The sequence below is a fragment of the Lepidochelys kempii genome, chromosome 2 (assembly GCF_965140265.1).
Source record: "Lepidochelys kempii isolate rLepKem1 chromosome 2, rLepKem1.hap2, whole genome shotgun sequence".
In the NCBI taxonomy this organism is placed as follows: Eukaryota; Metazoa; Chordata; order Testudines; family Cheloniidae; genus Lepidochelys; species Lepidochelys kempii.
The window spans coordinates 154,625,029-154,651,870 of NC_133257.1; the positions used below are offsets into that span (position 1 = coordinate 154,625,029).

At 43.6% G+C, this 26,842-nt stretch overlaps 1 protein-coding gene across 1 annotated transcript in view; it reads left to right on the plus strand.

Moving 5' to 3' along the window:
- Positions 1 to 26,842, plus strand: part of TMEFF1 (transmembrane protein with EGF like and two follistatin like domains 1) — a 224,807-nt gene that overhangs the window by 108,134 nt on the left and 89,831 nt on the right. The window contains exon 2 of the mRNA XM_073332493.1: positions 22,772 to 22,881. Coding sequence (XP_073188594.1) covers positions 22,772 to 22,881 — 110 coding nt within the window. The remainder of the gene's footprint in view (positions 1 to 22,771; positions 22,882 to 26,842) is intronic.

Genomic DNA, 26,842 nt, shown 5'->3' on the forward strand with positions numbered 1-26,842 from the left:
GCAACTGCCCACTCATTCAGTGACAAGGAGGCCTTCAGAGTTAATATGTTCATTACAATCATCGAAAAACTGAAGAATTCATTAGAACATCAGATGGAGGCATACAAAAATATTGACAACTTTTAGTGTACTGACAAATTTTCGCCTAAAATTTCAATTTCTTAAATCAGTGAGGGTATCCAACGTCTGTGTCAGAAGTACCCAGATGATCTCCCAGTAGATTTTACTAAAGAATTTCTTCAATTTGTTGAATTCACATCACACTCAGATATAGAGAGAAGAGAATACGAAAGCAAATCTATTTGGATGTACAGAGTTATCACTGAATCCAACGTGACAGTATGTTTTCCAAATGTTGAAACTGCATTGCTGCTGTATTTGTCACTAATGATCACTAGCTAGTGAAGAACATTCCTTCTCTCTTCTAACAAGGGTCCAAAATGTCCTCCAACCCACCATGACTCGAGCATCTCCATGCTTTGTCCCCCTTGAGCGTTGAGAATGAAATCATCAAGTCTTTGAATTACGATGACATAACATCATTGATGTTAAAGCTAAAGCTAAGGAAAAGAAATTGTTTGAAGAATTGAGTGTAGTGAGAGTAGAATTAACTTGTTAGTTTTACATAAATATGTATGTAGATGTTTGTCACTTTTTTTGCAATATGTAATTCATACCTAGGTCCTTCCCTCCTATTAGCCTTAGGCTCCTCATGACCTTAATCCAGCCCTGGATCAGGCACTTGAATGGAAAAAAGGACTACAAATAGGGCTTGTAGAAAATTTTCTGTCAAAACTATTTTGCTGGAAACATTGGACTTTTTGACTAAATGAATCTTTTTGTGAAGTGTTTTGACTTCAGTGAAAACATTAACTTTTTGTCCAAACGAACACTCAAAAACTGAAAAGTTTTGGTCAAAACATGAAAAAATGTATTTAAAAATGCTACTGAAGTGCAGCATGAGTTGTGGTACAGTTGCCCCGTGGATCCATTCTCCTCTATGGGCCTACTTCTCTGGCTAGACTACCTGTGGACCTGGTGTCATGACGGATAATCAGCTGAACATGAGCTCCCAGTATGAAGCTGTGGCCAAATGAGCTAATGCAGTCCTGGGATGCATAAATAGGGGAATCTCAAGTTGAAGAAAAGAAGTTTGGCACTGGTGCTGCCATTGCTGGAAGAATATTGTGTCCATTTCTGGGGTCTACAATTCAAGAGGAATGTTGATAAATTGGAGAGGGTTTAGAGAAGAGCCATGAGATTGAATGAGGGATTAGAAAACATGCCTTCTAGTGATAGACTCAAGGAGCTAACTCTCTTTAGCTTAACAAAGAGAAAGTGAAGGGATGACTTGACTATAGTCTACACATAGCCACCTGGGGAACAAAATATTTAATAAAGGGCTCTTCAGTCTAGCAGAGAAAGGTATACTAAGATCCAGTGGGTGGATGCTGAAGCTAGTCAAATTCAGGCTGGAAAGAAGGGGTACATTTTTAATGGTGAGAGTAATTAATTTACCAAGCAAAGGTTGTGATTGACATTTTTTTAAACCAAGCGTGGATGTTTTTCTAAAAGATGTGCTCTAGGAATTATTTGAGGGCAGTTCTGTCACCACGTTATACAGGAGGTTAGACTAAATGATCACAGTTATCCCTTCTCTGAATGTATGAATCTCTCGATGCACGTGGTGGCTCAGCAAGAAGGGAGATTGTGATGCATCCTGAGAGATGTGGTCTTGCCAGGGAGCCTGACCCACAGAGGAGAATGGGGACTACAATGTGCCCAAACTTTAACTCTCATGAGATACCTCTGTGGCACTTCTGAACAGACTTTTTCTTTTTCTTTTTGCTGAAAACTTGAAATATTCCATCCGCCACACCATTTTCTGATCTGCTCTAGCAGTAAGCTCTTGCTGACACAAATCTTTCTTTTTTTTTTTTAGACGGGGACAAACATTGGGTGTAAGTCTGAGAGTGTTCGGACTGTCCTCAGACTTTTTACCTACATTCCCAGAATATTTGTATGTTTCTGCCCAAAGGATGAGCAGTGACCTAGTCAACAATACAAACCATCATCATTAGGCTTCAGAATTAACACCTGTTGAAATGAATGTGGACAGTTCAGACTCAAAACTATTGTAGTCTAATTGTGAGAATGCACATTATTTACCAAATTGCCTGGATTTGGGTACTTTTCAAATAATACATTTTTATTCTGTTAGACAAAATAATGAATCTTTCAGAATCTTTAATTTTTGTGCACCAATTTCTGATGTGAGAGATGACTGTAGTACCATTGGACGAGGTGTTGGGTGCAGGACTGAGCCCAAAAGGCCTCCACAAAAGATGAATAAATCAGCATTTTCACTATATGATCTAATTTGTATAGTATGTATTAGACCAGACAGCAAATGTGAAAAATCTGGAGAGGGGGTGGGGGGGTAATAGGAGCCTATAATAAAAGAGACCCAAAAATCAGGACTGTCCCTATAAAATCGGGACATCTGGTCACCCTAGGATGTAGGGATACCTTTTATGCAGCTGAGATATGTAGAAAAAATAAGACAAACTGTTAGTATTTTCCCTTTCACCATTTATTTAAAATATTATTTTCAAAAACATACTAAAGGCATCAGCAGAAAATGCCTCAGGCCATTGCCTGAGAACCTGGAGATTCCCCCTGTGATGGGTTAGACCCCCCTGTCTGGGTGTCACCGGATGTGCTGGGATCCTATTGAGCCCACCGGTCCTACAAGCCTGGGTTTCCCTTGCACTGGGTTGCTGTGCCAGGCTCTCAAGCCCCTTTCCAGCACAAACCCAGACAAGGCCACACCCAACTGCAGACGCAGACTGAAATCAGCTCTGTATAGGAGGATTCAGCTAGGGGAATGAATGGCCAGCACTCCGGAGCACACACCATCTGGAGTGTAAACCCCCTAAAATATTGTCTTGTGCTGTATAGAGAGAGCTGTGCAACGCAAGTTCATAAAAATCTTCCCATCCCTCAATGTGGAGGGAGATGTGCACAACTTTTTGTCCTCTCCCTTCTTCTCCCCCCCCTCCCCCGATATGAATTGCACAAACTGGGTTTTGGAATAAAAAAATGTTTGTTTATTAATTTCTATATTTGAAAATGCTAAATTGGGAATGGTTTGGCTCATAATTCAGCTTTTTCTTAGAAAAACAGCCCAGCCAGAAGTGACTGTATTATCAGGGAAGTGATGATGAGCACAGACAAAAAACCCCTCTGTTTCCAGACTTGTTCCCTCATGTTCTCAGCATGCCGAGAATCATTCTTCCCAGTTTCTTCAAGAAAACTTCTTTGCCTGTCTGACCATTTTCAACTTTTAACTTCTACTACAGAAGCTAAATTTGAGAACTGTTTAACACTGTTTATCTATCCTAAAAGAAGTTAAAGGTACCAGGAAAGAGCTGCTATTAGACTCAGTTGTTGCTGGTGTTTCACACAGTCTACAAAGGAAAGCTGCTTTTCAGAGTCCACTAGTGGTTGGTTTTTGCTTCTGCAGCAGCTCCTCAAAGAGAGAGCTACTTTATAGAACCTCCTTTCCCCCACACCTACTTTCCTTGCAGGCTAAGCCTTTTTGAACAGTGTCAAGGTTCCTCCCCCACTCTGAACTCTAGGGTACAGATGTGGGGACCTGCATGAAAAAACCTCCTAAGCTTATCTTTACCAGCTTAGGTCAAAACTTCCCCAAGGTACAAAATATTACACCCGTTATCCTTGGACTGGCCGCTACCACCACCAAACTAATACTGGTTACTGGGGAAGAGCTGTTTGGACGCGTCCTTCCCCCCAAATACTTCCCAAAACCTTGCACCCCACTTCCTGGACAAGGTTTGGTAAAAAGCCTCACCAATTTGCCTAGGTGACTACAGACCCAGACCCTTGGATCTTAAGAACAATGAACAATCCTCCCAACACTTGCACCCCCTTTTCCTGGGAAATGTTGGATAAAAAGCCTCACCAATTTGCATAGGTGACCACAGACCCAAACCCTTGGATCTGAGAACAATGAAAAAGCATTCAGTTTTTTACAAGAAGACTTTTAATGAAAAATAGAAGTAAATAGAAATAAAGAAATCCCCCCTGTAAAATCAGGATGGTAGATATCTTACAGGGTAATTAGATTCAAAAACATAGAGAACCCCTCTAGGCAAAACCTTAAGTTACAAAAAAGATACACAGACAGAAATAGTTATTCTATTCAGCACAATTCTTTTCTCAGCCATTTAAAGAAATCATAATCTAACACATACCTAGCTAGATTACTTACTAAAAGTTCTAAGGCTCCATTCCTGGTCTATCCCTGGCAGAAACCAGCATACAGACAGACCCAGACCCTTTGTTTCTCTCCCTCCTCCCAACTTTTGAAAGTATCTTGTCTCCTCATTGGTCATTTTGGTCAGGTGCCAGCGAGGTTACCTTTAGCTTCTTAACCCTTTACAGGTGAGAGGAGCTTTCCCCTGGCCAGGAGGGATTTCAAAGGGGTTTACCCTTCCCTTTATATTTATGACACACCCCCCAAATCTCAGCTAGGGTGAAACACTGGCTGGGATTTCTTCCTGGAGCTCTAGGAAAACAGAGTTAATAAGACACATGCATCTCTAAATATACTACCAAGTACATAAAGACTAACAATATTTTCCACATCTCAAGGACTATTTTAACCAGTTGATTCTAGGAAACTTTCACGGGAGAGTGCATCAGCCACTTTGTTAGAAGCTCCTGAGATGTGTTGGATGTCGAAATCAAAATCTTGGAGAGCTAAACTCCACCGAAGAAGTTTTTTGTTAGTTTCTTTGACGGTGTGAAGCCACTTCAGTGCAGCATGGTCGGTTTGCAGGTGGAAACGCCGTCCCCAAACATATGGGCGTAGCTTTTCCAGAGCATAGACAATGGCATAACATTCTTTTTCAGTGACTGACCAGTTGCTTTCCCTCTCAGACAGTTTTTTGCTGAGAAACACTACAGGGTGGAATTCTTGATCAGGTCCCTTCTGCATTAAAACTGCTCCCACACCACGCTCGGATGCATCTGTGGTTACTAGGAACGGTTTGTCAAAGTCTGGGGCCCTTAGTACAGGGTCAGACATGAGTGTCGCTTTAAGCTTTTTAAAGGCCTTCTGACACTTTCCGGTCCACTGAACAGCATTTGGCTGTTTCTTTTTGGTTAGGTCTGTCAGTGGGGCAGCGATTTGGCTGTAGTGCGGTACAAATCGTCTGTAATAACCAGCCAAGCCTAAGAAGGATTGAACCTGTTTCTTTGACTTTGGGACAGGCCACTTTTGGATAGCATCCACTTTGGCCTGTAGGGGGCTGATAGTTCCTTGACCCACCTGGTGTCCAAGGTAAGTCACTCTGTTTAGGCCTATTTGACACTTCTTAGCCTTAACAGTTAGTCCTGCCTCCCTTATGCGCTCAAGGACTTTTTGTAGATGTTCCAGGTGGTCTGCCCAGGAATCCGAAAATATGGCCACGTCATCAAGGTAGGCGACTGCATATTCTCCTAATCCCGCTAGACCATCTACAAGTCTTTGGAAAGTGGCGGGTGCATTTCGCAGCCCGAAAGGGAGTACATTAAATTCATACAGCCCGAGATGTGTGATGAAGGCTGACCTTTCCTTGGCAGATTCATCTAGTGGTACCTGCCAGTACCCCTTGGTTAAGTCCAAGGTAGAGATGAACTGGGCCCGTCCCAGTTTCTCTAATAGTTCATCTGTGCGTGGCATTGGATAGTTGTCTGGGCGAGTTACAGCATTTAGCTTACGGTAGTCCACGCAAAAACGTATTTCCCCATCTGGTTTGGGAACTAGAACCACTGGAGATGCCCATGCACTTTCAGAGGGGCGGATTACACCCATCTGTAACATCCTGGATCTCCCGTTCTATAGCAGTTTTAGCTTGAGGAGACACCCGGTAAGGTTGGACCCTAATTGGGTGAGCATTACCTGCGTCAATGGAGTGGTATGCCCGTTCAGTCAGTCCTGGGGTGGCTGAGAACGTTGGCGCGTAGCTAGTGCACAGCTCCTGGATCTGCTGTCGCTGCATACGCCCAAGGGTCATGGAGAGGTTCACCTCTTCCACACCACCAGCACATTTCCCTTCGTAGTAAACACCTTCAGGCCACTCAGCGTCGTCTCCTCCCTGGGCTGTAAACTGACAAACCTTTAATTCTCTGGAATAAAAGGGCTTTAGAGAATTAATATGGTACACCTTAGGCTTCCGGTTGGAGGTGGGGAATGCTATGAGATAATTAACAGCTCCCAGGCGCTCCTGGACCGTGAATGGCCCTTCCCACGATGCTTCCATTTTATGGGCCTGGAGCACCCTTAAGACCATGACCTGGTCTCCTACTTTGAAGGAACGCTCTCTGGCATGTTTATCATACCAGGCTTTTTGCTCTTTTTGAGCATCCTGTAAGTTTTCTCTAGCAAGGGCTAAAGAGGTTCGGAGGGTGTTTTGTAGGTTGGTTACAAAGTCCAGAATGTTAGTTCCTGGGGAAGGTGTAAATCCCTCCCATTGCTGCTTTACCAACTGCAATGGCCCCTTAACCTCACGGCCATATACAAGTTCAAATGGGGAAAACCCTAAACTGGGATGTGGTACAGCTCTGTAGGCAAAGAGCAACTGCTGCAACACTAGGTCCCAATCATTGGAGTGCTCATTTACGAATTTACATATCATGGCCCCCAAAGTTCCATTAAACTTCTCCACCATGCCATTTGTTTGATGGTAAGGAGTGGCAACCAAGTGATTTACCCCATGAACTTCCCAAAGGTTTTTCATAGTTCCTGCCAGGAAATTAGTCCCTGCATCTGTGAGGATGTCGGAGGGCCAACCTACCCTGGCAAAAATGTCTGCTAGTGCCTGGCACACACTTTTAGCCCTGGTGTTGCTTAGAGCTACTGCTTCCGGCCATCGGGTGGCAAAATCCATGAAAGTCAGTATGTACTGCTTTCCTCTGGCTGTCTTTTTCGGAAAAGGACCCAGAATATCCACAGCTACTCGCTGAAATGGAACTTCAATGATGGGGAGTGGCTGGAGAGGGGCTTTGACCTGGTCTTGGGGTTTTCCCACTCTTTGGCACACCTCACAAGACTGGACATAGGTAGAAACATCCTTGCCCATTCCCTCCCAGTGGAATGACCCCCCCAAACGGTCTTTGGTCCTGTTCATCCCAGCATGGCCACTAGGGTGATCGTGGGCTAAGCTCAAGAGCTTGGCCCGGTATTTAGTTGGAACTACCAACTGTCTCTGAGGATGTCAGTCTTCCTGGTGTCCACCAGAAAGAGTTTCCTTGTATAAAAGTCCTCTTTCTACAACAAACCTGGATCGATTAGAAGAGCTGAGAGGCGGTGGGTTGCTCCGTGCCGCCGTCCAAGCTCTCTGGAGGCTTTCATCTGCTTCCTGTTCGGTCTGGAACTGTTCCCTTGATGCTGGAGACATCAGTTCCTCACTGGATTGTGGACCTAGGCTTGGTCCCTCTGGAAGCGATATAGGGGATGGAGCTGTTTCTGTTGACTGCGAACCGCTCTCCGCTGGTGCACTATGTTGGGATTCAGGCTCCGGCTGAGCCTCTTGTGTAGGGTTATCGGCTGCTGCCAGTTCAGGTTCAGTGGGGCCCTCTGGTGTTGAGGTTGCAAGTACTGGATTCAGTGCTGGCACGGGGTCTGGTGTTGGTTGTTTGGCTGGTTCCGGTTCTGGGACTGGTTCCGTCTGGGTCTCTGGGACTGGATCCACTACTGCTGTTGCAGACATTGGCCTGGGGTCCGGGTCCATCACCTCTGACCGGGTCCTGATAGAAGTTTCCGGAACAGAGCTAGGCCTCACGGCTTGTTTAGCCTGGCTGCGGGTGACCGTTCCCACCCTCTTGGCCTGCTTCACATGATTGGCCAAATCTTCCCCCAACAGCATGGGGATGGGATAATCATCATAGACTGCAAAAGTTCACATTCCTGACCAGCCCTTGTACTGGACAGGCAACTTAGCTGTAGGCAAATTGAAAGAGTTGGACTTGAAGGGTTGAATCGTCACTTGGATCTCTGGGTTGATTAAATTGGGGTCCACTAAGGAAGCATGGATAGCTGACACTTGTGCTCCGGTGTCCCTCCACGCGGTGACCTTCTTCCCGCCCACACTCACAGTTTCCCTCCGCTCCAAGGGTATCTGGGAGGTATCTGGGCCTGTGGACCTCTGGTGTGATTCCGGTGCAATGAACTGTAATCTGTTGGGGTTCTTGGGGCAGTTGGCCTTTACATGCCCCAGCTCGTTACATTTAAAACATCGTCCAGCTGACGGGTCACTGGGGCGAGGTGGGTTGCTGGAGAACGGGGTGGTGGGACGATAAGGGGTCTGGAGGGTTCTTTGGGAGGTAGGTGGGGCTTTGGGCGGCCCCCGGTAATAGGGTGTGGTCTGGGGTGGTCCCTTCTGGTCTCCGCTCCAACTGCGACCAGTTTTCTTCTTCTCTGCCACCTCCACCCATCTGGCTCCAATCTCTCCTGCCTCGATTACAGTTTTGGGCTTCCCGTCTAGGATGTATCTTTCTATTTCCTCAGGAACACCCTCTAAGAATTGTTCCATTTGCATTAGGAAGGGCAAATTTACTGGAGATTCAACACTTGCTCCTGATATCCAGGCATCCCAATGTTTCACAATGTGGTAGGCATGTCGGGTAAATGACATGTCTGGTTTCCACCTTAGGGCTCGGAACCTCCGACGAGACTGCTCGGGTGTTATCCCCATTCTGACTCTCACCTTGGATTTAAACAGTTCATACTTGTTCATGTGTTCTTTAGGCATTTCAGCTGCCACCTCAGCTAAGGGTCCACTGAGCTGTGGCCTCAGCTCTACCATGTATTGGTCAGTAGAGATGTTGTACCCAAGGCAGGCCCTTTCGAAGTTTTCTAAGAAGGCCTCAGTATCATCACCTGCCTTGTAGGTGGGGAACTTTCTGGGATGGGAAGTGGTACCCGAAGAAGGATTGCTAGGGTTTGTTGGTATATTCTGCTGGGCCTTTATCCTCTCCACCTCCTCCACATGCTTCCTTGCCTCCATTTCCCTCTTGTGGGCAGCCTCCTGTACCTCCTTCTCCAGCCGCATGAGTTCTATCTGTCTTTCATGTTCCCTTTGTTTTTCCTCAGCCTGAAATTTGGCTAATTCCAGCTGTAGTCGAGCTGAGGATTTGGTCATTCTAACCTCTCTGTTTTTAACTAACTTTACACCCGAGGTTTAGAAATAAACAAACAAAACGTGGCTGTAAAATTTTGCTGTGCTGGAATACAATACCTATTCTCTGATAGTGACTGTCAGCCTACAGAAAAAGACAATTCCCTTGTCTCTGCTCTGGGCCCAAAATAAAGCAAAAAACCTCCAACTACTTGGAAACCTGCTTACCCAGCCCAAAGAAAAAGCAAATGGGTAGAACACACACCCCCTATTTACTTTTAGGAAGAAAAGAAAAAAAAAACCTCTGGGTTGGAAGACTGTGAATTTCCCTGCAGGAGTTAAGTACCCTGCCTCCAGGCAAAGAAAACCTGCAATTCACAAGATAATCCCCTTTTGTCTCTGCTTGGCGACAACGCAGAGAAAACCAAGCGGCTTTCAGTTTCAAACCTGCTTTCTGGACTTCCTTTCCACAGGACAAAAATTCCTTTTTAAAATCTGTATTTCTAGTTCAAAAAATCTCAACTGGATCTCAAAATGATTTCAGGTTAATCCCACCACTATGCCACCATGTCAAGGTTCCTCCCCCACTCTGAACTCTAGGGTACAGATGTGGGGACCTGCATGAAAAAACCTCCTAAGCTTATCTTTACCAGCTTAGGTCAAAACTTCCCCAAGGTACAAAATATTACACCCGTTATCCTTGGACTGGCCGCTACCACCACCAAACTAATACTGGTTACTGGGGAAGAGCTGTTTGGACGCGTCCTTCCCCCCAAAATACTTCCCAAAACCTTGCACCCCACTTCCTGGACAAGGTTTGGTAAAAAGCCTCACCAGTTTGCCTAGGTGACTACAGACCCAGACCCTTGGATCTTAAGAACAATGAACAATCCTCCCAACACTTGCACCCCCCTTTTCCTGGGAAATGTTGGATAAAAAGCCTCACCAATTTGCATAGGTGACCACAGACCCAAACCCTTGGATCTGAGAACAATGAAAAAGCATTCAGTTTTTTACAAGAAGACTTTTAATGAAAAATAGAAGTAAATAGAAATAAAGAAATCCCCCCTGTAAAATCAGGATGGTAGATATCTTACAGGGTAATTAGATTCAAAAACATAGAGAACCCCTCTAGGCAAAACCTTAAGTTACAAAAAAGATACACAGACAGAAATAGTTATTCTATTCAGCACAATTCTTTTCTCAGCCATTTAAAGAAATCCATAATCTAACACATACCTAGCTAGATTACTTACTAAAAGTTCTAAGGCTCCATTCCTGGTCTATGCCTGGCAGAAACCAGCATACAGACAGACCCAGACCCTTTGTTTCTCTCCCTCCTCCCAACTTTTGAAAGTATCTTGTCTCCTCATTGGTCATTTTGGTCAGGTGCCAGTGAGGTTACCTTTAGCTTCTTAGCCCTTTACAGGTGAGAGGAGCTTTCCCCTGGCCAGGAGGGATTTCAAAGGGGTTTACCCTTCCCTTTATATTTATGACAAACAGAAACAGTTCAGGTGCCATTAACAGGTTGCTAAAGATATGGCAGCTGGGTTGTGAAGAAGGGGTGGGCAGTGGAGGTACACAAGGGAGGAAATATTAGGAAACAATGAGTCGTTTGAAGATCCAGACTAAAGCAGATGGAGGGAAGAAAAATTCTGTGCAACTGCCTGTAAATACCATTTACCTGTATAGTTTTATCTGTACATATTTCCATAATTACCTATATACTTAACTGCAGCCTTGGTGTGTACTTACTAGTAAATGACACATTGAAATAGAAATAAACACCTATAGAACAAAAATTAAGAGTGAAACATATTACATTTTTTCCTATTGTCTCTTGTACTTCACAGATGAACTGTTTCTCCATAGAAGGACATCAGAACAAGGAAAATAATTTTTTTTCAATATTGTTCCTTAAGAAATATTTTATATATCCACATTAGAATGACATTAAGATACATAATGTTTTATTGGTCCATTGATGCTGTCATGAATGGTTGAAGGTTCATTCAAGGATGACATAATTTCACACCCACGCACATTACACCGGGGTAGTCAATTATTTTTTGTCACGGTCCAAATGTCTCAGTCAAGGTTATAGTCAGAGTCCAGACTCCAGAGAAAAATAATAATATTGATAAGTAAAAAGATTTCGCGTTCGGCAGTCTTGATTTGGCCAGCAGTCCACCTATTGACTACTACTGCATTACACCATAGCTCTTTCTCTCTTGCCTCATCTTGTGGTTTGGAACTGGTATTAGGTGAACATCTAAAAGCAGATGTCGGAGTAGGTCTTCAATATAATTCCCACAAGCATCTCGAGAGGAATGGTGCTTGCCTGAAGACCACAAGAGGCAGAATGCCTGAGCCACTGTCATTGGTACCTCAACGATCTTTACCATGGCTGTAACTTATATAGTCACAATGGAGCCTTTACTGATTTTGCACTGGTTTTTCAGTTAATTGATTCTAAAAACAAAATCTGAAAAAAGTTAAATGAGGTAAACAAATTTTGTTTCTCAGCTGAGACCTTGAATACCAAGCTTCAGTTGGGAGAAGGTTTGCATGGCTAAGTTATAAACCCTTGACCAATAGGGTTTCTACTGGAAGGTCTAACAGCAGCATAAGTCAGTATTCAGATGCGAAGTGACCAAAAAAAAGTAACTTGGTGGACTTTAGACTTGGCCCACTCTGTCACAAGACCTACAAGTTTATGGAAGGGGGAATGGTTTTCTTGAAGAAACCAGACGTTTTTGGATAGCAATGCACAGTATTGCTTACAACATCAGCTAGGTGTTTCATTCAGCAACAATTCTGGTGGCTGTGATGGATCAGGAAGTTTCTTCACTTTGGTAATATTTATGTAACCCATGTTTTCTGATGGTCACATCATCCCAGCCTTCAGGTGTTTGCATTCATCTGGGATTGGAGACTACTAGGGATTGGAGAATACTCGTGTGACCTGCCTCTGTTGTTAGAGGGGTCTTGATGGGGAGGGGATGAGGAAAGTCACTGACATGCATTTCAGGAGCCTCTCCTGGACTGGGAGGCGCTCAGAGTCTGCGAGAGGAACCTGTATAGAAGAACCAAGTTGTGTGTGTATCATGTCTGGGCCTCACCCACCCCTGCTTTTCTGTTGATGACACCATACTGTGGCACTTAGGGGAAACCGTGTGTGAAGATCCTGCCTGGGCTTATGTTGAGTTCTGAAAGGTTGGTTATTATATTATATATGGTTCAATGTTATAAGCCTAGTAGAAAGGATTTTTATCCTCCCCATGGTTCCATAATACAGTATTACCAACTTCAAAAGTTCAAAAATCATGGGTCCGATGACCCAAAATCATGAGTTTGGCCCCAAAATCACAAACATTATATTGTGTATGCTTGGTCTGTCTGAACTCATATTGTCCACCCCAAGATGAGCATGTGTGACAGACTACAGTTAGTGTTGCCCATTCTCCAAAATGTGCGGGGTCAGGTGATTCTGGCCCTGCTGCAGGGTCTCTCGCTGCTGCCTAATGGTGCACAGCTTTCAGCTGCTCCCCAAACCCCAGCATTCCAACTCATTACTGTCTCCTCCCCCCCCCCCCAGCCCAGCAACTAATTGTGCTCCCTCACACCGCCACACCTGACCACTGCTCCAGAGGTACCTCTGCTCTTCCTGCAGCTCCAGGGGTTCTTCACCCCTTCTCCCAGGCCCGGTGTAGTGGGGTCTTCTCTCTCCTCCCAGGGTGTCTGGGGGCATTTCCAAGGGTATTAACTCCTATCTTGGGAGAGGGGTGCAGACTGACTCTTTGTTGTTAGGAAGGGAGGCAAGAGCTGGGAGCAGAGTCACGCTGAGCTTCTGGGCTCTTTCTGCTCCCCCAAAGCCACCTTCCCGTCCTGTGAGAATGATGTCGGCTTTTCTTGTCTCATGGAAGGAAGGGGAGGAAGAGCTCTGCCTGCCTCCTGCAACAGCTCTTATTGGCCGCTTTCCCTCACAAGGTGGGGTATTAGGGAAGGCAACCAATTGTGAGGGGAGGGTTACCCAAGGAGGGCTGAAATTTGAGTCAGAGCTGGAGCTTCTTGGTACATTGTGAGACTGGCCACAATAGGGGCCGAAATAATGTCACTGGTAATGAGCGTTGACGACGCTGCTAATAAATGTGCCATCTCACATGAGAATCCATCCGCCTTCAGAGTTGCTGGTTCTGCATCTGCCCTAGCTTGTTTAAAATCAAACCCAGGTTTCAGTTACACCAAGCCCACCGTTTTTAACGTGTAATGTAATACCTTGGGTGTAAGGGTCACTGCCTCTCAGATCAATACATATTGATGGTCCGCAGGACAAATGTCAGTATCCAATTATTTGTATCTGATTATTTCTTGAGTAAAAGAGGTGCCAGTTAAAGGCAAGTGCGTTAGTAAATTAAACTTCTACATTACTAATTGTAGCAGAATGTGATTGTTCTAGGATGTTTGGCTGATTTGGCAGAGTCAGTTGCATGGGCAGATCCAAAATATTGAAGTTTTTACTCCATTTTTAGACATTTCTTATTCATACGAACTCTCACTGTGAATTTTCCTGAGAGGAAAGGGGTGGGTGAGGGGAGAAAAGGAAACCTTGGATTGGGGCTTTACAGCCAGATCTCTGCAAGTTGATCTCTGCACCTGTGCAGAACTCCATTGGCTAAAAGGGACAGATACTAACAAATCTTTTCTAATACCTCCTTTCAGGTCCTTGGTCACAAATGTTACCATAAATTTGGAAGCTTTATTTAATTGTACTAATTATGTTTTTCTCCTGGAACTTGATGAATTACTATTTACCCTTTCTGAGTAATCAATTATGCTGATATGTACTGTTATGTACAACTACTTAAAGCCTTGAAAATGAGTTGTGGTTGTTATTAAATAACCATACAAGAAATGATCCTAAATTGCATGCTACATGTTCTTACTCTTATCCATTCTGGTATATGATGGTAAATGATTCTTTCTTCTGGAAATAATTGCAGAAAATCTTCCTTATCTTTCTTTATCTGCAGGGATTTTGTTCAAGGCTGAGCATATCTTAGACATGCCAGACATCTTTTTTTTTCTCCTAGCCTTTAAATTACACCATTAACACTGATTTTCATTTTTGAATAAAACACTGTAGGTGTGAAAATCATTATGGCTAACGCACATTCTTACAGTACTTGTGATTCCATCAAGTGTAATTGTATACATATCAGGGCTCTGATTTTTACTTTTGCTTGACTGCATTTTCAAATGGATGCAGGGATTAGAGGACATCTCATCAGAAATGTTAATCTAACAGAAAAATGCCCATCACCATAGTACCTAGGTGCATAATACAGCATTGGAAAAGGAACATTTGTTCCATTTCCATGAATAGGCAGTATCTGTTCATTTCTTCCTCGATGATAGTTCTTCCCACTTGTAAATTTTATAACCATTACTTAGAATTGAAACCAAAAGAAACAGATACAATCTGCCCCCTAAAATTAAGCAGTATGCTTCTAATTTTTCATTCTGTCTTCCCCTTGTCTTCAGGGGATACTTTTGTGGGGCGTTGGGAGTGGGTCCATCTAGTTTTACTTTTGTTGTTTTAATTTTGTTCTTCTCTCTTTCCCCTCTCCCGGGGCATTCATACAGAGCTACATTAGTGTCTTTGCAGTAAATCTGGTTGGTAGAACTGGGTTCAGTCTAAAGCTACTCTCCTCCTCCAGAACCCAGTAGGTTACTGGGGCTTGTTTTGTCCTTTCCTTTGCTCATCCCCTCCTCTCCATCCCACAACTACACAAAGATCTCTCCCCTCCCCCATGGACAGTGAGATCCTCTGCCTCCAGAGAAATGAGATTCGTCTCTGGAATCCTGCAGAGGGATATCTGTCAGATAAGGATCCACATGGGGAGAAGCTCTGGGCACCCTCTTGTTTGGGTGTTCGCAGAGTGGGATTCCTCCCTCTGGCCCTGCAGAACATACCCACAAAAGGTTGTATTATCTTTTCCACAGAGCTCTCTCCATAGTTAGGTCCCCTGGGAGCGGGGGGAGATTCTGGCAGTGGGGCTGCATCAGAGCCATGCTGCCAAGGACTGCCTCCACAGCTGCCACAATACATAGCTGCTGCAAAGGTGAGAGGCTGCCACCTGGATGGCCCAGGCCAGGCCTACTGCTGCTCCACAGTTTGGGAGTGGGTCTCTTGGCCTGTACTGCAGGGCAAGACAGAGTGTCTGACAGATCAATATTGAGAAAAATCCATGGGGTGATACTTGCTTAATTTTCCTCATGATGAACACTATCTTGTGCATTAAATTATGAGAGAAAGCAATAGAGCCCATGGATCAGCCGAAGGGCTGAGTAGGGAGGAGCAAGGTGAGCCCAGAGAGCCAGGACTCAGCCTTGCAGAGGGATGGAATTCTCAGCTTCAGGAGAAGTGAAAGTTTGTGGGCTACAGCATTCTTGGACTGCACAGCATACTTACAATTCTGCTTGCATTATGGTGAAGAAAGTTACACCTTGGAAAATGACCTTGAAATTTTTATTTGCTTTAGAGAATAGGGGGCCAGTTCTCTGTTATATTCTCTGAAATAGCCCCCTTATTCTGTGCTAATTGTTTATCATTAGTATTACCATAACATTCAAGTTGCAGTGGGGGAGGTTTAGGTTGGATATTAGGAAAAACTTTTTCACTAGGAGGGTGGTGAAACACTGGAATGCATTACCTAGGGAGGTGGTGGAATCCCCTTCCTTAGAAGTTTTTAAGGTCAGGCTTGACAAAGCCCTGGCTGGGATGATTTAGTTGGGGATTGGTCCTGCTTTGAGCAGGGGATTGGGTGAGATGACCTCCTGAGGTCCCTTCCAACCCTGATATTCTATGATCTAGGAGCACTAATCATGGATCAGGACCCCACTGTGCTAAGCACCGTACAAACAAAACAAATAGAGTCCCTTCCCTGAACAGCTTACAATCTAGGTAAAAGACAACACATGGATACAGACAGGTTGGGGGAGCCGATGGAGGGATGCAAAGAGAGGGCTGACATGGTCAAAGTGATGGACTAGGAGAATGACCTTTGCATCAGCATTTTGAATGAATCTAAGTGGGGCAAGATGCATTTATCGGGCCAGAGAAAAGGATCTTGCAGTAAGCAAGATACAAGATGATGAAAACTTGGATAAGAGTTTTTTGTGTGGGTGGATGGGCAAGGCCATATCTCAGATGTGATGCAGAAAGAATCTGCAAGACTTAAACATAGCCTGGATGTGAGGATCTAAAGAGAGGTCCAAGTTGAAGATGACACTCAGGTTATGGGCAGGGTGGCATCATTGTCAACGGTGTTGGAGAAAGAAGGTAGCAGAAAGGGCTTGGAGTGGAGGAATATTAAGAGCTTGGTTTTAGTCATATTTAGCTTGCACTGACAGCTAGCCAGCCACATGCAGACGTCAGAGAGACAGGTCAAGATGTTAGTTTGGACAGAAGGAAACAGGTCTGGGATCTTCTTAGTATGGGCTAATGTAGTGCCCATCTTTAAAAAAGGGAAGAAGGAGGATCCTGGGAACTACAGGCCAGTCAGCCTCACCTCAGTCCCTGGAAAAAATCATGGAGCAGGTCCTCAAGGAATCAATTCTGAAGCACTTAGAGGAGAGGAAAGTGATCAGGAAAAGTCAGCATGGATTCACCAAGGGCAAGTCATGCCTGACTAATCTAATCGCCTTTTATGATGAGATAACTGGCTCTGTGGATGAACGGAAAGCAGTGGACGTGTTGTTCCTTGACTTTAGCAAAGCTTTTGACACGGTCTCCCACAGTATTCTTGCCAGCAAGTTAAAGTAGTATGGGCTGGATGAATGGACTATAAGGTGGATAGAAAGCTGGCTAGATTGTTGGGCTCAACGGGTAGTGATCAATGGCTCCATGTGTAGTTGGCAGCCGGTATCAAGTGGAGTGCCCCAAGGGTCGGTCCTGGGGCCGGTTTTGTTCAATATCTTCATAAATGATCTGGAGGATGATGTGGATTGCACCCTCAGCAAGTTTCCAGATGACACTAAACTGGGAGGAGTGGTAGATACACTGGAGGGTAAGGATAGGTTACAGAGGGACCTAGACAAATTGGAGGATTGGGCCAAAAGAAATCTGATGAGGTTCAACAAGGACCAGTGCAGAGGCCTGCACTTAGGACGGAAGAATCCCATCCACCGCTACAGACTAGGGACCAAATGGCTCGGCAGCAGTTCTGCAGAAAAGGACCTAGGGGTTACAGTGGATGAAAAGCTGGATATGAGTCAACAGTGTGCCGTGGTTGCCAAGAAGGCCAATGGCATTTTGGGATGTATAAGTAGGGGCATTGCCAGCAGATTGAGGGACGTGATCGTTCCCCTCTATTCGACATTGGTGAGGCCTCATCTGGAGTACTGTGTCCAGTTTTGGGCCCCACACTACAAGAAGGATATGGAAAAATTGGAAAGAGTCCAGCGGAGGGCAACAAAAATGATTAGGGAACTGGAACACATGACTTATGAGGAGAGGCTGAGGGAACTGGGGATGTTTAGTCTGCGGAAGAGAAGAATGAGCGGGGATTTGATAGCTGCTTTCAACTACCTGAAAGGGGGTTCCAAGGAGGATGGCTCTAGACTGTTCTCAGTGGTAGCAGATGACACAACAAGGAGTAATGGTCTCAAGTTGCAGTGGGGGAGATTTAGATTGGATATTAGGAAAAACTTTTTCACTAGGAGGGTGGTGAAACATTGGAATGCGTTACCTAGGGAGGTGGTGGAATCTTGTTCCCTAGAAGTTTTTAAGGTCAGGCTTGACAAAGCCCTGGCTGGGATGATTTAATTGGGGATTGGTCCTGCTTTGAGCAGGGGATTGGATGAGATGACCTCCTGAGGTCCCTTCCAACCCTGATATTCTATGATTAGTGTATGCGCAACATGCCTCAGGTGGCACGTGACCAGGATTCATCACTGAATTTGGTCCCTGGGTTGGATCATTAGTTTCACCGGCCTGGGCTGGCTACTGATGAGGAATGAGACGTGAACACTGATTGCAAAGTCCTTATATCAGGTTTGCAGCAGTGATGGAATAGGCTGCTGGCTTGTAAAGTCTCTCTGGTAACTTCTAAGAGATTGGAAGGTCCTCAGTCCATAGTTTAAGATGTTCCTTTTCATTTGTAAATCCACAATCCAGAGAATTGGAGCAGGAAAGAGGCAAAATGGAGGTGTTTCAAGGGTCTTTTATATCCTTAGCCATGTGCATGAAAATTTACTGTCCCAAACAAAGCCCTCAGGCCCTTTGTAAGGAAAGTTACTGGCCCAAGATGGAGTCCAGGGTCACATGAGCATATCCCATGTTCTTACATGGTTTGCTGAATCACAGGGAGTGGCCATTGGCTCCTCACTGTCTGAGGCATCCACAGAAAGACCTACTGGGTGGGATGAGGGTTTTTTTTAATGGGCCATTATGAGACTGGAGTGTCCTTAATGGGTCATCAACACATAGCTGTCTATCCCTGATGTAAATCTATCTGGAGGGTGTCAGGAACAAAACATGTTTAAGATAAAAGTACGTAGCCAACATTCATAACTTCAGATATAAAGATAATACATGCATATAAACAAGATAATCATACTTAGCAAACCATAACTTTTCCATTGACACCTTACATGATACATTTTGTATAAGATTTATGGAAATTGTGTAACCGTGGTAACAGTGATGGTGATGGTCACCTTTCTTATACACAGCATCAGAGTTATTATTTGAGAACACATGTGGTAACCTGGCTAGCCTAGCCTAGCCAAACTATGAGGAGAGGCAGAGGCAAACCAAGACAAGGGGGCTAATTTTAGATTTTTAAAACTTTATAAGGGAAAACACCAAAGTTGTCTCTGGAGTATAAATAATATAGAACATTACCAAAGACTTACTATTTATAGTAATAAACTATGCATTACCATCTCATTAACCTTTGTGAGCTTGTACACCCTGTGCAGTTAGTACCACGTGCATTGTTATTAACAAGAATAAAAGAGATTACTTTACAATACAGTGTCACTCCAGAGAAGAATCAACTTTTCCTCTCTTTGGCTGTAAGTACAGCTGCATTCTTGCTGTCCTGTTCTTTGCTTTCTTCAGCTCGAAGTGCTCCTCCAATTCAGCATTCCTGTGGCTGTCCCTCTCTTCAATGAGTTTATCCACAAGTGGGGTTTATTCACCTAGTGGCCCTCACTTGTCCATTAGGTGCCTTTGAACTGTGTTCAGTCAATAGATGTTCACACAATCTCTCTCTCTCTCTCTCTCTCTCTCTCTCTCTGTGTTCATGTCTTTTAGGTCCTTTGTGGGTGGGCTTCTGGTTGATTGCTTCCAGGATCTGTTTACATCTAGCACAGCTTTTTGATCAATTCCTTTTTTCACCAATTCCTTTCAGGTTTTTCCCTGGATATTCTCTCTGGTAAGTCTGTAGATTTGCTTTCCCTCTTCTTCCCTTCTCTACCAGCATCTGCTCATGTACCCAGGTCTGCTTTTTTTCTGCTTCTTCTAGCCCAAAACCTTTCCTATTTTCCTCCTCCTCACTTCCTAGTCCTCTACTTTTATTGTCCTGTTCTTCTTTCATTTTATCCCCTCACCTGCTACCCAGGCTCCAGTTCACCTGTTAGCTCAGCACCTCCATCCTTCTTCTCTAATGGCTTTTTCTGACTGCCCCTTCGGATGGATTCCAAGCGCCCTCCCCAGCTCGAGCTGCGCTCTCCTTGGACGTCTCTCTCCCCGGGACAGCATTCTGTGCTGCTGCATCACAACTGCAGCAGGTGCTAGTGCCAGGGTGCGGGTTACTACACATGCACCTAGCTGGTGTGGCAACCAGGGTAGTTAACGAGCACATTAAAGTCTTCATTTATATCTTTTCATGTTTACCTAATTTGGCGGCTGCCGATGGCGCTTCATCATTCAGCTACTAATAGCAAGGTCTGACCTAGCTCTTTTGTCTGTAGCTCTCAAAGTACTTTACAGATGATGGTATGTATAATTGTCTCCATGTTACAGAGGGGGAGGCTGGGGGACAGAGGCAGAATGACTTGCCCAAGGTCACCTCGCAGGTCGGTGCTAGGACCAGGTGTAGAGTGTAGATCTCCTTGCTCCAAGCCCAGGGCCTAACCTATTGGTTCATGCTGCACCCTAGAGTAACCTCACTGTAGCGCGCACTAGGTTCCACACCGCCTACCTTAGAAAGTCTGGCAATATGTTTGTCCTTCTTAAACTGGCATCAAAGCATGATGAAAGCATGTTCTATGTTTTCTATTGGGTTTCCACTGCCAATGTCACCAGTGATGACATCGCCTGTGGTTTTATCCAGGGTCTGTCTCTGTGGTGCCTGAGTATTGACATTTTAGCAGGAAGGTTGCCATGAGCGTTGTCCTGTAAATGATTATCATAACTATTTTGTTTTTAACTTTCACCTACATTTCATAGTTCCTGAAGAGTGAGAAATTCTTTCCTTCTGCTTTTATTCAGCCCAGCCCCCTGAATACAGTTTTCTCCAAATTATTATCAAAAGTGGTAAAGAAAGTTCTGAAAAACGTCGGTGTAAATGGATCTGTGTTTGTGGTTTGTACTACTGTAGAGCTCTGTAGGTCTCTAACACAAACCTAGCCCAAAGCAGGAAAGTTCCTTTTCCATTTAAAGAAATGTTATCAAGCTAAACTAGTGGCGGGTAACCTGCAGCCCATCATGGTAGTCTGATTGCGGGCCGCGAGACATTTTGCTGACGTTGACCGTCCGCAGGCACGGCCACCCGCAGCTCCCATTGGTGGGAACGGTAAACCGTGGCCACTGGGAGCTGCGGAGGTCCATGCCTGCGGACGGTCAATGTCAAAGTGTCTCGCAGCCCGCAATCAGATTACCCTGATGGGTTGCGTGCGGCCCACGGGCCACGGGTTGCCCACCACTGTGTTAAACTGTTAGAGTGGGATTTTTAAAAGCACACAGTGCTGATCTCCCTCTGCTTCCACTGAAGTCAATGGTACAACTCCCATTGTCTTCAGTGAGATTTAAGCATTGGGCTCTTTAAGTAATCGCCCCCCTTACTTTTCATGTTTATGTGTGGGGTTAATAATATTCAAATCCCCCCCCCAAAGTTCTTCTTTGATGTGATGCCTATAAAAAAAAACTTGACAACAGTTAGGCAGTTGGTGCTCTGAGACCATGCTATCATATACCTATCATGCTGATCAGTATTGTTGCTTTGTGCTCCCCAAGTCTGTTTGTCTGTCGCTCAGTCTGTTGTCTCTTGTCTTAGGCTTTGTCTCCACTATCTTGCTTTGAGCCACAGGGCCGTGCTGCTAAAAGGCACACAGGAGAGCTCTCCTGCTGACAAAAGACTTCCACCCCCCAGGAGCAGCAGTGGCTTTGTCAGCAGAGTGCTTCTGCCAATAAAGCGCTGTTCTCACTGGTGCTTTTCATCAGTAAAACTTTTGTCATTTGGGGGTGTGGTTTTTTAACACCCCGGAATGACAAAAGTTTTGCAGAGACAAAGGCCTTAGAGGTTTCAGAGTAACAGCCGTGTTAGTCTGTATTTGCAAAAAGAAAAGGAGTACTTGTGGCACCTTAGAGACTAACCAATTTATTTGAGCATGAGCTTTCGTGAGCTACAGCTCACTTCATCGGATGCATACTGTGGAAACTGCAGAAGACACTATATACACATGCCTACTCTGCAACGTGAAGGTGTGATTATAGCAGGGGTAGGCCTACTTGTCTTAGCTTTTATCTAGCTAGCATGGGTAGTAATAACAGTGTAGAATAGGTGGCCTGGGCTAGCAACCTGAACAGGTCTTGTATTCTGGATGCTAGCCCATGCTGAACCCATGCCACTACGTCTACACTGCTACTCTTGCCCACGCTAGCTAGACTAAAGCTAACATGGATACTCCTATCCCTGCTACAATCACGCCTTCACTTTGCAGTGTAAACACTTTGTTCTGTTATTGTACCACCCCTAGCACAGTGAGGTCCTGGTCCATGACTGGAGCTCCTAGGTGCTACCATAATACTAATCAACAATAATAATGTGGTACATATTCATAATGTTTTCAGTTTGAAGGATAACAGTGTGGCTTGCAAACTGGGCGGGAATGCAGGACAGATGTTTTCTGAACAGATTCCAGCCTCCCCTAAAATCCACAGCACAGCTCCCCCTTCAGGCTTTGTGACGAGAAAAGCAGAAGGGGCAGAGGGGACACGGTCTATATATTTGTGTGTATCTTGACTTCTGCCATTATCTGTCTGGGGAATGGGCCGTTTATGTATTAAGGAGAGCACTGTTCGTGAGAATATGGAAGAGAATAACTGTTCTGGCAGTGTATGTGTGTGCGCCTGTCCGTGTGGTGAGGCAGAATGTAGCTGTAAATACAGTGCCAGTGGAACAGCTATACCTCTGGTAGCCAGTTGGCACACAGCATCCGGAACAAGAGTAGCTACTTTTAAAAAAAATCTGTGTGGGAAACTTACTTGAAGGTTTAAAGATGAAGCTGACATTATACCAAAAATTAAATCATACTACATTATCCATCTTTTTTTCTTTTTTTCCCTTTTACAGAATTAAATGTAAGGGAGTCTGATGTGAGAGTGTGTGATGAGTCATCATGTAAATATGGGGGAGTGTGTAAAGAAGATGGAGATGGCTTGAAATGTGCATGTCAGTTTCAGGTAAGGACTTTGCACTTTTGTATCTGCTGTGATTTGAAATACTGGGCTATTTATAGGAACACTGAGAAGTGTGTTAGTTTTAAAGTTTCAGCTACCTAACATTTGTGCAATCTGATCAGACGTGTTCTCTAGATTCTAAATCTGTACTAGTACAGGTTGTGAGTCCCCCTGACATGGAGTTAGAGGGACTATGCTCCCAACCAGCTCCCCTGCACAGCCTCATTAGGACATTCTGCGTCATAGGTCCAAGGATGGGTAGGAGAGCAGGCGTTGTACATTTGATGTTCATGAGGCAGGGAGGGAGGAAGAGAATGTGTATCCTCCCCAAACTTATAGCACTGACTCTGAGTATAGAATGAATTTTCTGAGATCATACAAGTAAATCCATTAGTTGTCTTAGGAATTAAATGAATTAAGGCATTCATCACCCTGCATCAGACCCTTATTTGGCCCTAATGATCCTAACAGAATAACACAGACTTGTCAAACTTACCATACAGTTAAAACACATCAAAACCTTCAGCACAGGCTACAGCTGAACAATTTTTAAAGCATTATTGTTCGTTTTTTCCCGTTATTCTCCATAACTAAAAGTTACTCCCTTAGCAAAGGATAATGTTCGACTTCAGAAAATTCTACCAAGAATTGCCCCCTTTCAAAAAGGTTACCATCTCCTACTGTTCTGAATGAGAGTAAAGCTACAGGTCGCCCTTATCAAATATGCCCTTCAAAACTACCTTTCTTCAAATCAAGTTTCTTAGTAAACTTGTGCCGTATCTGTATGGCCAGCTTTGTAGCGCCGGAATCTAAAATGATTGCAAGACACTCAGGTTTCTTTAGCTTTCTAAATTATTGGATACAGCGTGCTAAATTATTTTTAAACTGCTAAATCAGTGGCCATCCTATGACTAGTTGACATTGTTGCCAAATTTCACAATTTCATTGCAAGGCTCATATTTTGGTGGGTTTTTTTCAAAACCCTGAGCTCCTGGAGTCATGTGAGAATCTCAGCTTTGATTTTTTTTTTTTTAAGTATGCTTCTAACCATAATGGTTATATGGAAAAAAAACTTTAAAATGTAACTGGAGTGTCCTCCTGAAGGCTCAAAAAACAGAAAGCAAATGACAAGAGCACAACATTTCTTACTTTTTAAAATATGATTTTAAAGACAATTTCATGATGATTGGCGGTGCCTGATTCATGATTTTTGAATCAATAAATCACAAATCACTGGTTATTCTGTCTTGTCTTATTTCTGTTTGCAATGCTCAAAGTGTTAGAACATATTGTATTTTTGTTGGTGCACATTTCCACCTCCTCAGCTTAACTTAAAAGTTGCTATTCTCAGCACACAGGAATTTACAAGCCGTAAAATCAGTTTCCACCAAAAGAAGGAAATGGAATGAGGGAATCAACAGAAAATGCCCCTTGCTTAAAATGTGTATTTTTTTCATATGTAACAAAGAGGTTGAATATTTATTTTAAGTGCAAACCTCAACTCAACCTTAATTAAGGAGCTGCAACTGGCACCACCAATGTATCCCAAATTAAAGACTTATTAAAACAACAACCACACAGAACCAGCTTGACAGTGTCCCTTCAGCTGCTCTGCATATAAATTGAAAAGTCGTGCCTGGCAAGAGAAACAGATAATAAAAATTTCAGTCGATATTCTAGGGATGCTGCAGTTGTTTTTCAAAGATCTGTTCTATCTTGGCAGTTTCATAACTAAAGAAACTAGTCTGGATTAGCTAGCTGAAAATGTCCCTATTGAAGGACAGTTCTCAGCTGGTGTAAAGCCGATGGAGGTGGATCCACTTTACTCACCCCTTATCCACTTCCCCCACCCCCGTATCAGAGATGTCCTGGATGACGAATGGGATACTGTTAAACAGAACAACTACAAAGCTGCTTTAAATAATTGCTGGCACAGATCTTCCCTCATATTCAGGGGGCTGTAACCAAGTCCCAGATGTCCCCCGCTCTCCTTGCTGAGTTGGGCTCCTCCACATGAGAGATTCTGTCCCTGAATGTATAGGAATAACCAGTGACCAACATCCCAGTCTTGTCTTGTTTCTTCTTAGGTTTTTAAACCTTTAGAAGTTTAAGTACTAATGGATCATAACTTTTCCTCTTAGAAGCCCCTTTGGAAATGACTTGCTGTCAAATATAAGGATGTCATTGAAACAAACGTAACATCATTGAAGGAATAGTGCCAGGGGATTTAGTCCATCTATGAACAACTCTTTCTTTCTGTCTTCCACATCTACTGACTTTAGGTGATATTTTGAACTTTAAGACTCCAGAATTAAATTTGCAAACAAGGTTGCTTGCAAGTAGCTAGGGGGTTCTCCAGTGCTCTCCCTGCAGTGACCTTGCACATTTTTAATGATGTCCTGACATTCAGCAGCTGTAAACCTTAAAAGGATAGTTTTGTTTTTGCACTCACTAGGGGGAAAATGTGCTCACTACACTTTTGATAAAGATGTTTCAGTGTTTGATCCTTGCAGAGCAATTTACAGGCTATTTTGCAGGATTTCAATAAAATAAAAATGATTGACATTTATGTCATCCAAAGTTCCCAAAGCATTAAAAACACAAACTATAAAGCAGGCATTACTTCACGTATCACTGAAATACGGTGGAAACTGGCAGCTTTTAAAGAGCACACAGCAACATCTTGATTGAATGTGGGGAATACACATAGGCATTGGAAAATATAGTTCTCCAAAAAAACTTCTCCCATCCCAGCAATGACTAGTCCTGGCCCTGCTAGCATGAGATCTGACAGGTTCACAGGCCAGGGTAGAATGTCTGCAGGCTGCTCAATAAATTAAAAGAACCACAGAGATGCTCTGAACACTTGTCAGAGCAGTAATGTGAATTGTTTCTGTGTGTGGAGTTTATTACATTCTTGGTCACTTCTGATTGGGTGACAGGGAAGGAAGAATAATTTCCTTTAAAATTAACTTTAAAAATGAAATACTTTGCTTGTATGCCAAAAGAGATTCTGATAAATTATACACATTTGAAAAATAAACAAACAACTGCAGTCTCAAAGAAGTTGATCCAGACATCAAAGCATTTGGGGGGTTTGTCTAAACATAAAATTTACATCAGTGCAACCTTGTGTGCAGACACTCTCTTGCACCAGTTTAGCTAAATCCGTTTAGCATCACACCTGTAGTTAAACAGATGCAATATCTGTGAGTACACCAGGCCTTAGTCCCTGTTTTTCCTTGTGGTAATATGGATCAGAAAGTGGTGTACTATGAGAGTTGGATCAGACCCTAAATAGTCATTGGGAGTTTTTTCCTTGATTTTGGTGGGGAGTGGAATGGTATTTCTTTCCCTGGGTATTTGGAAGGTGGGAATGGAGGGGTTACAGTATATTTTCTATGTTGTTTTTATGTACACTGGGTACAGGAGACGCTTACTCTGTCTTTATTAGGCTGGGACAGCTATTACTAAAATACTGTGCCAAAGCCTTTCATGGCAGGCATTGATTTATTTAATGTATTGTCCTTTCTTTTTTTTAAATGGACCTATCACAATATCTTTTGATATATAACAACAATGCAAAAGTATTATGACAGATGTTGACTAAATTTAAAAAATCACATACTAAATAGGAGTATGAATATTCAAGGGATGGGATTTTTGCCATCTTCCTTGAAAGACAATTCCACAGTCTAAATGATCTTGCAGCCAGGAAATCTTCCCTGATGTTCACCTTAATTTTTTCTTTGCTCAGTTTCATTCCCTTACTCCTAATTTATACATTCTTGTTTTACCTTAAAGGACTTTTCTCCCTTCTTGGTGTTTTTTACCCTTCAAATACTTTGTAGATGATTATTGTATTCCCCTTAGTGATTATACAGCCTCGCTACACATATTTAATTCTTTTAATCTTTCCTACTAAATTAATCCCTGTAGCCTCTACAGAGATATCCTTTCACAG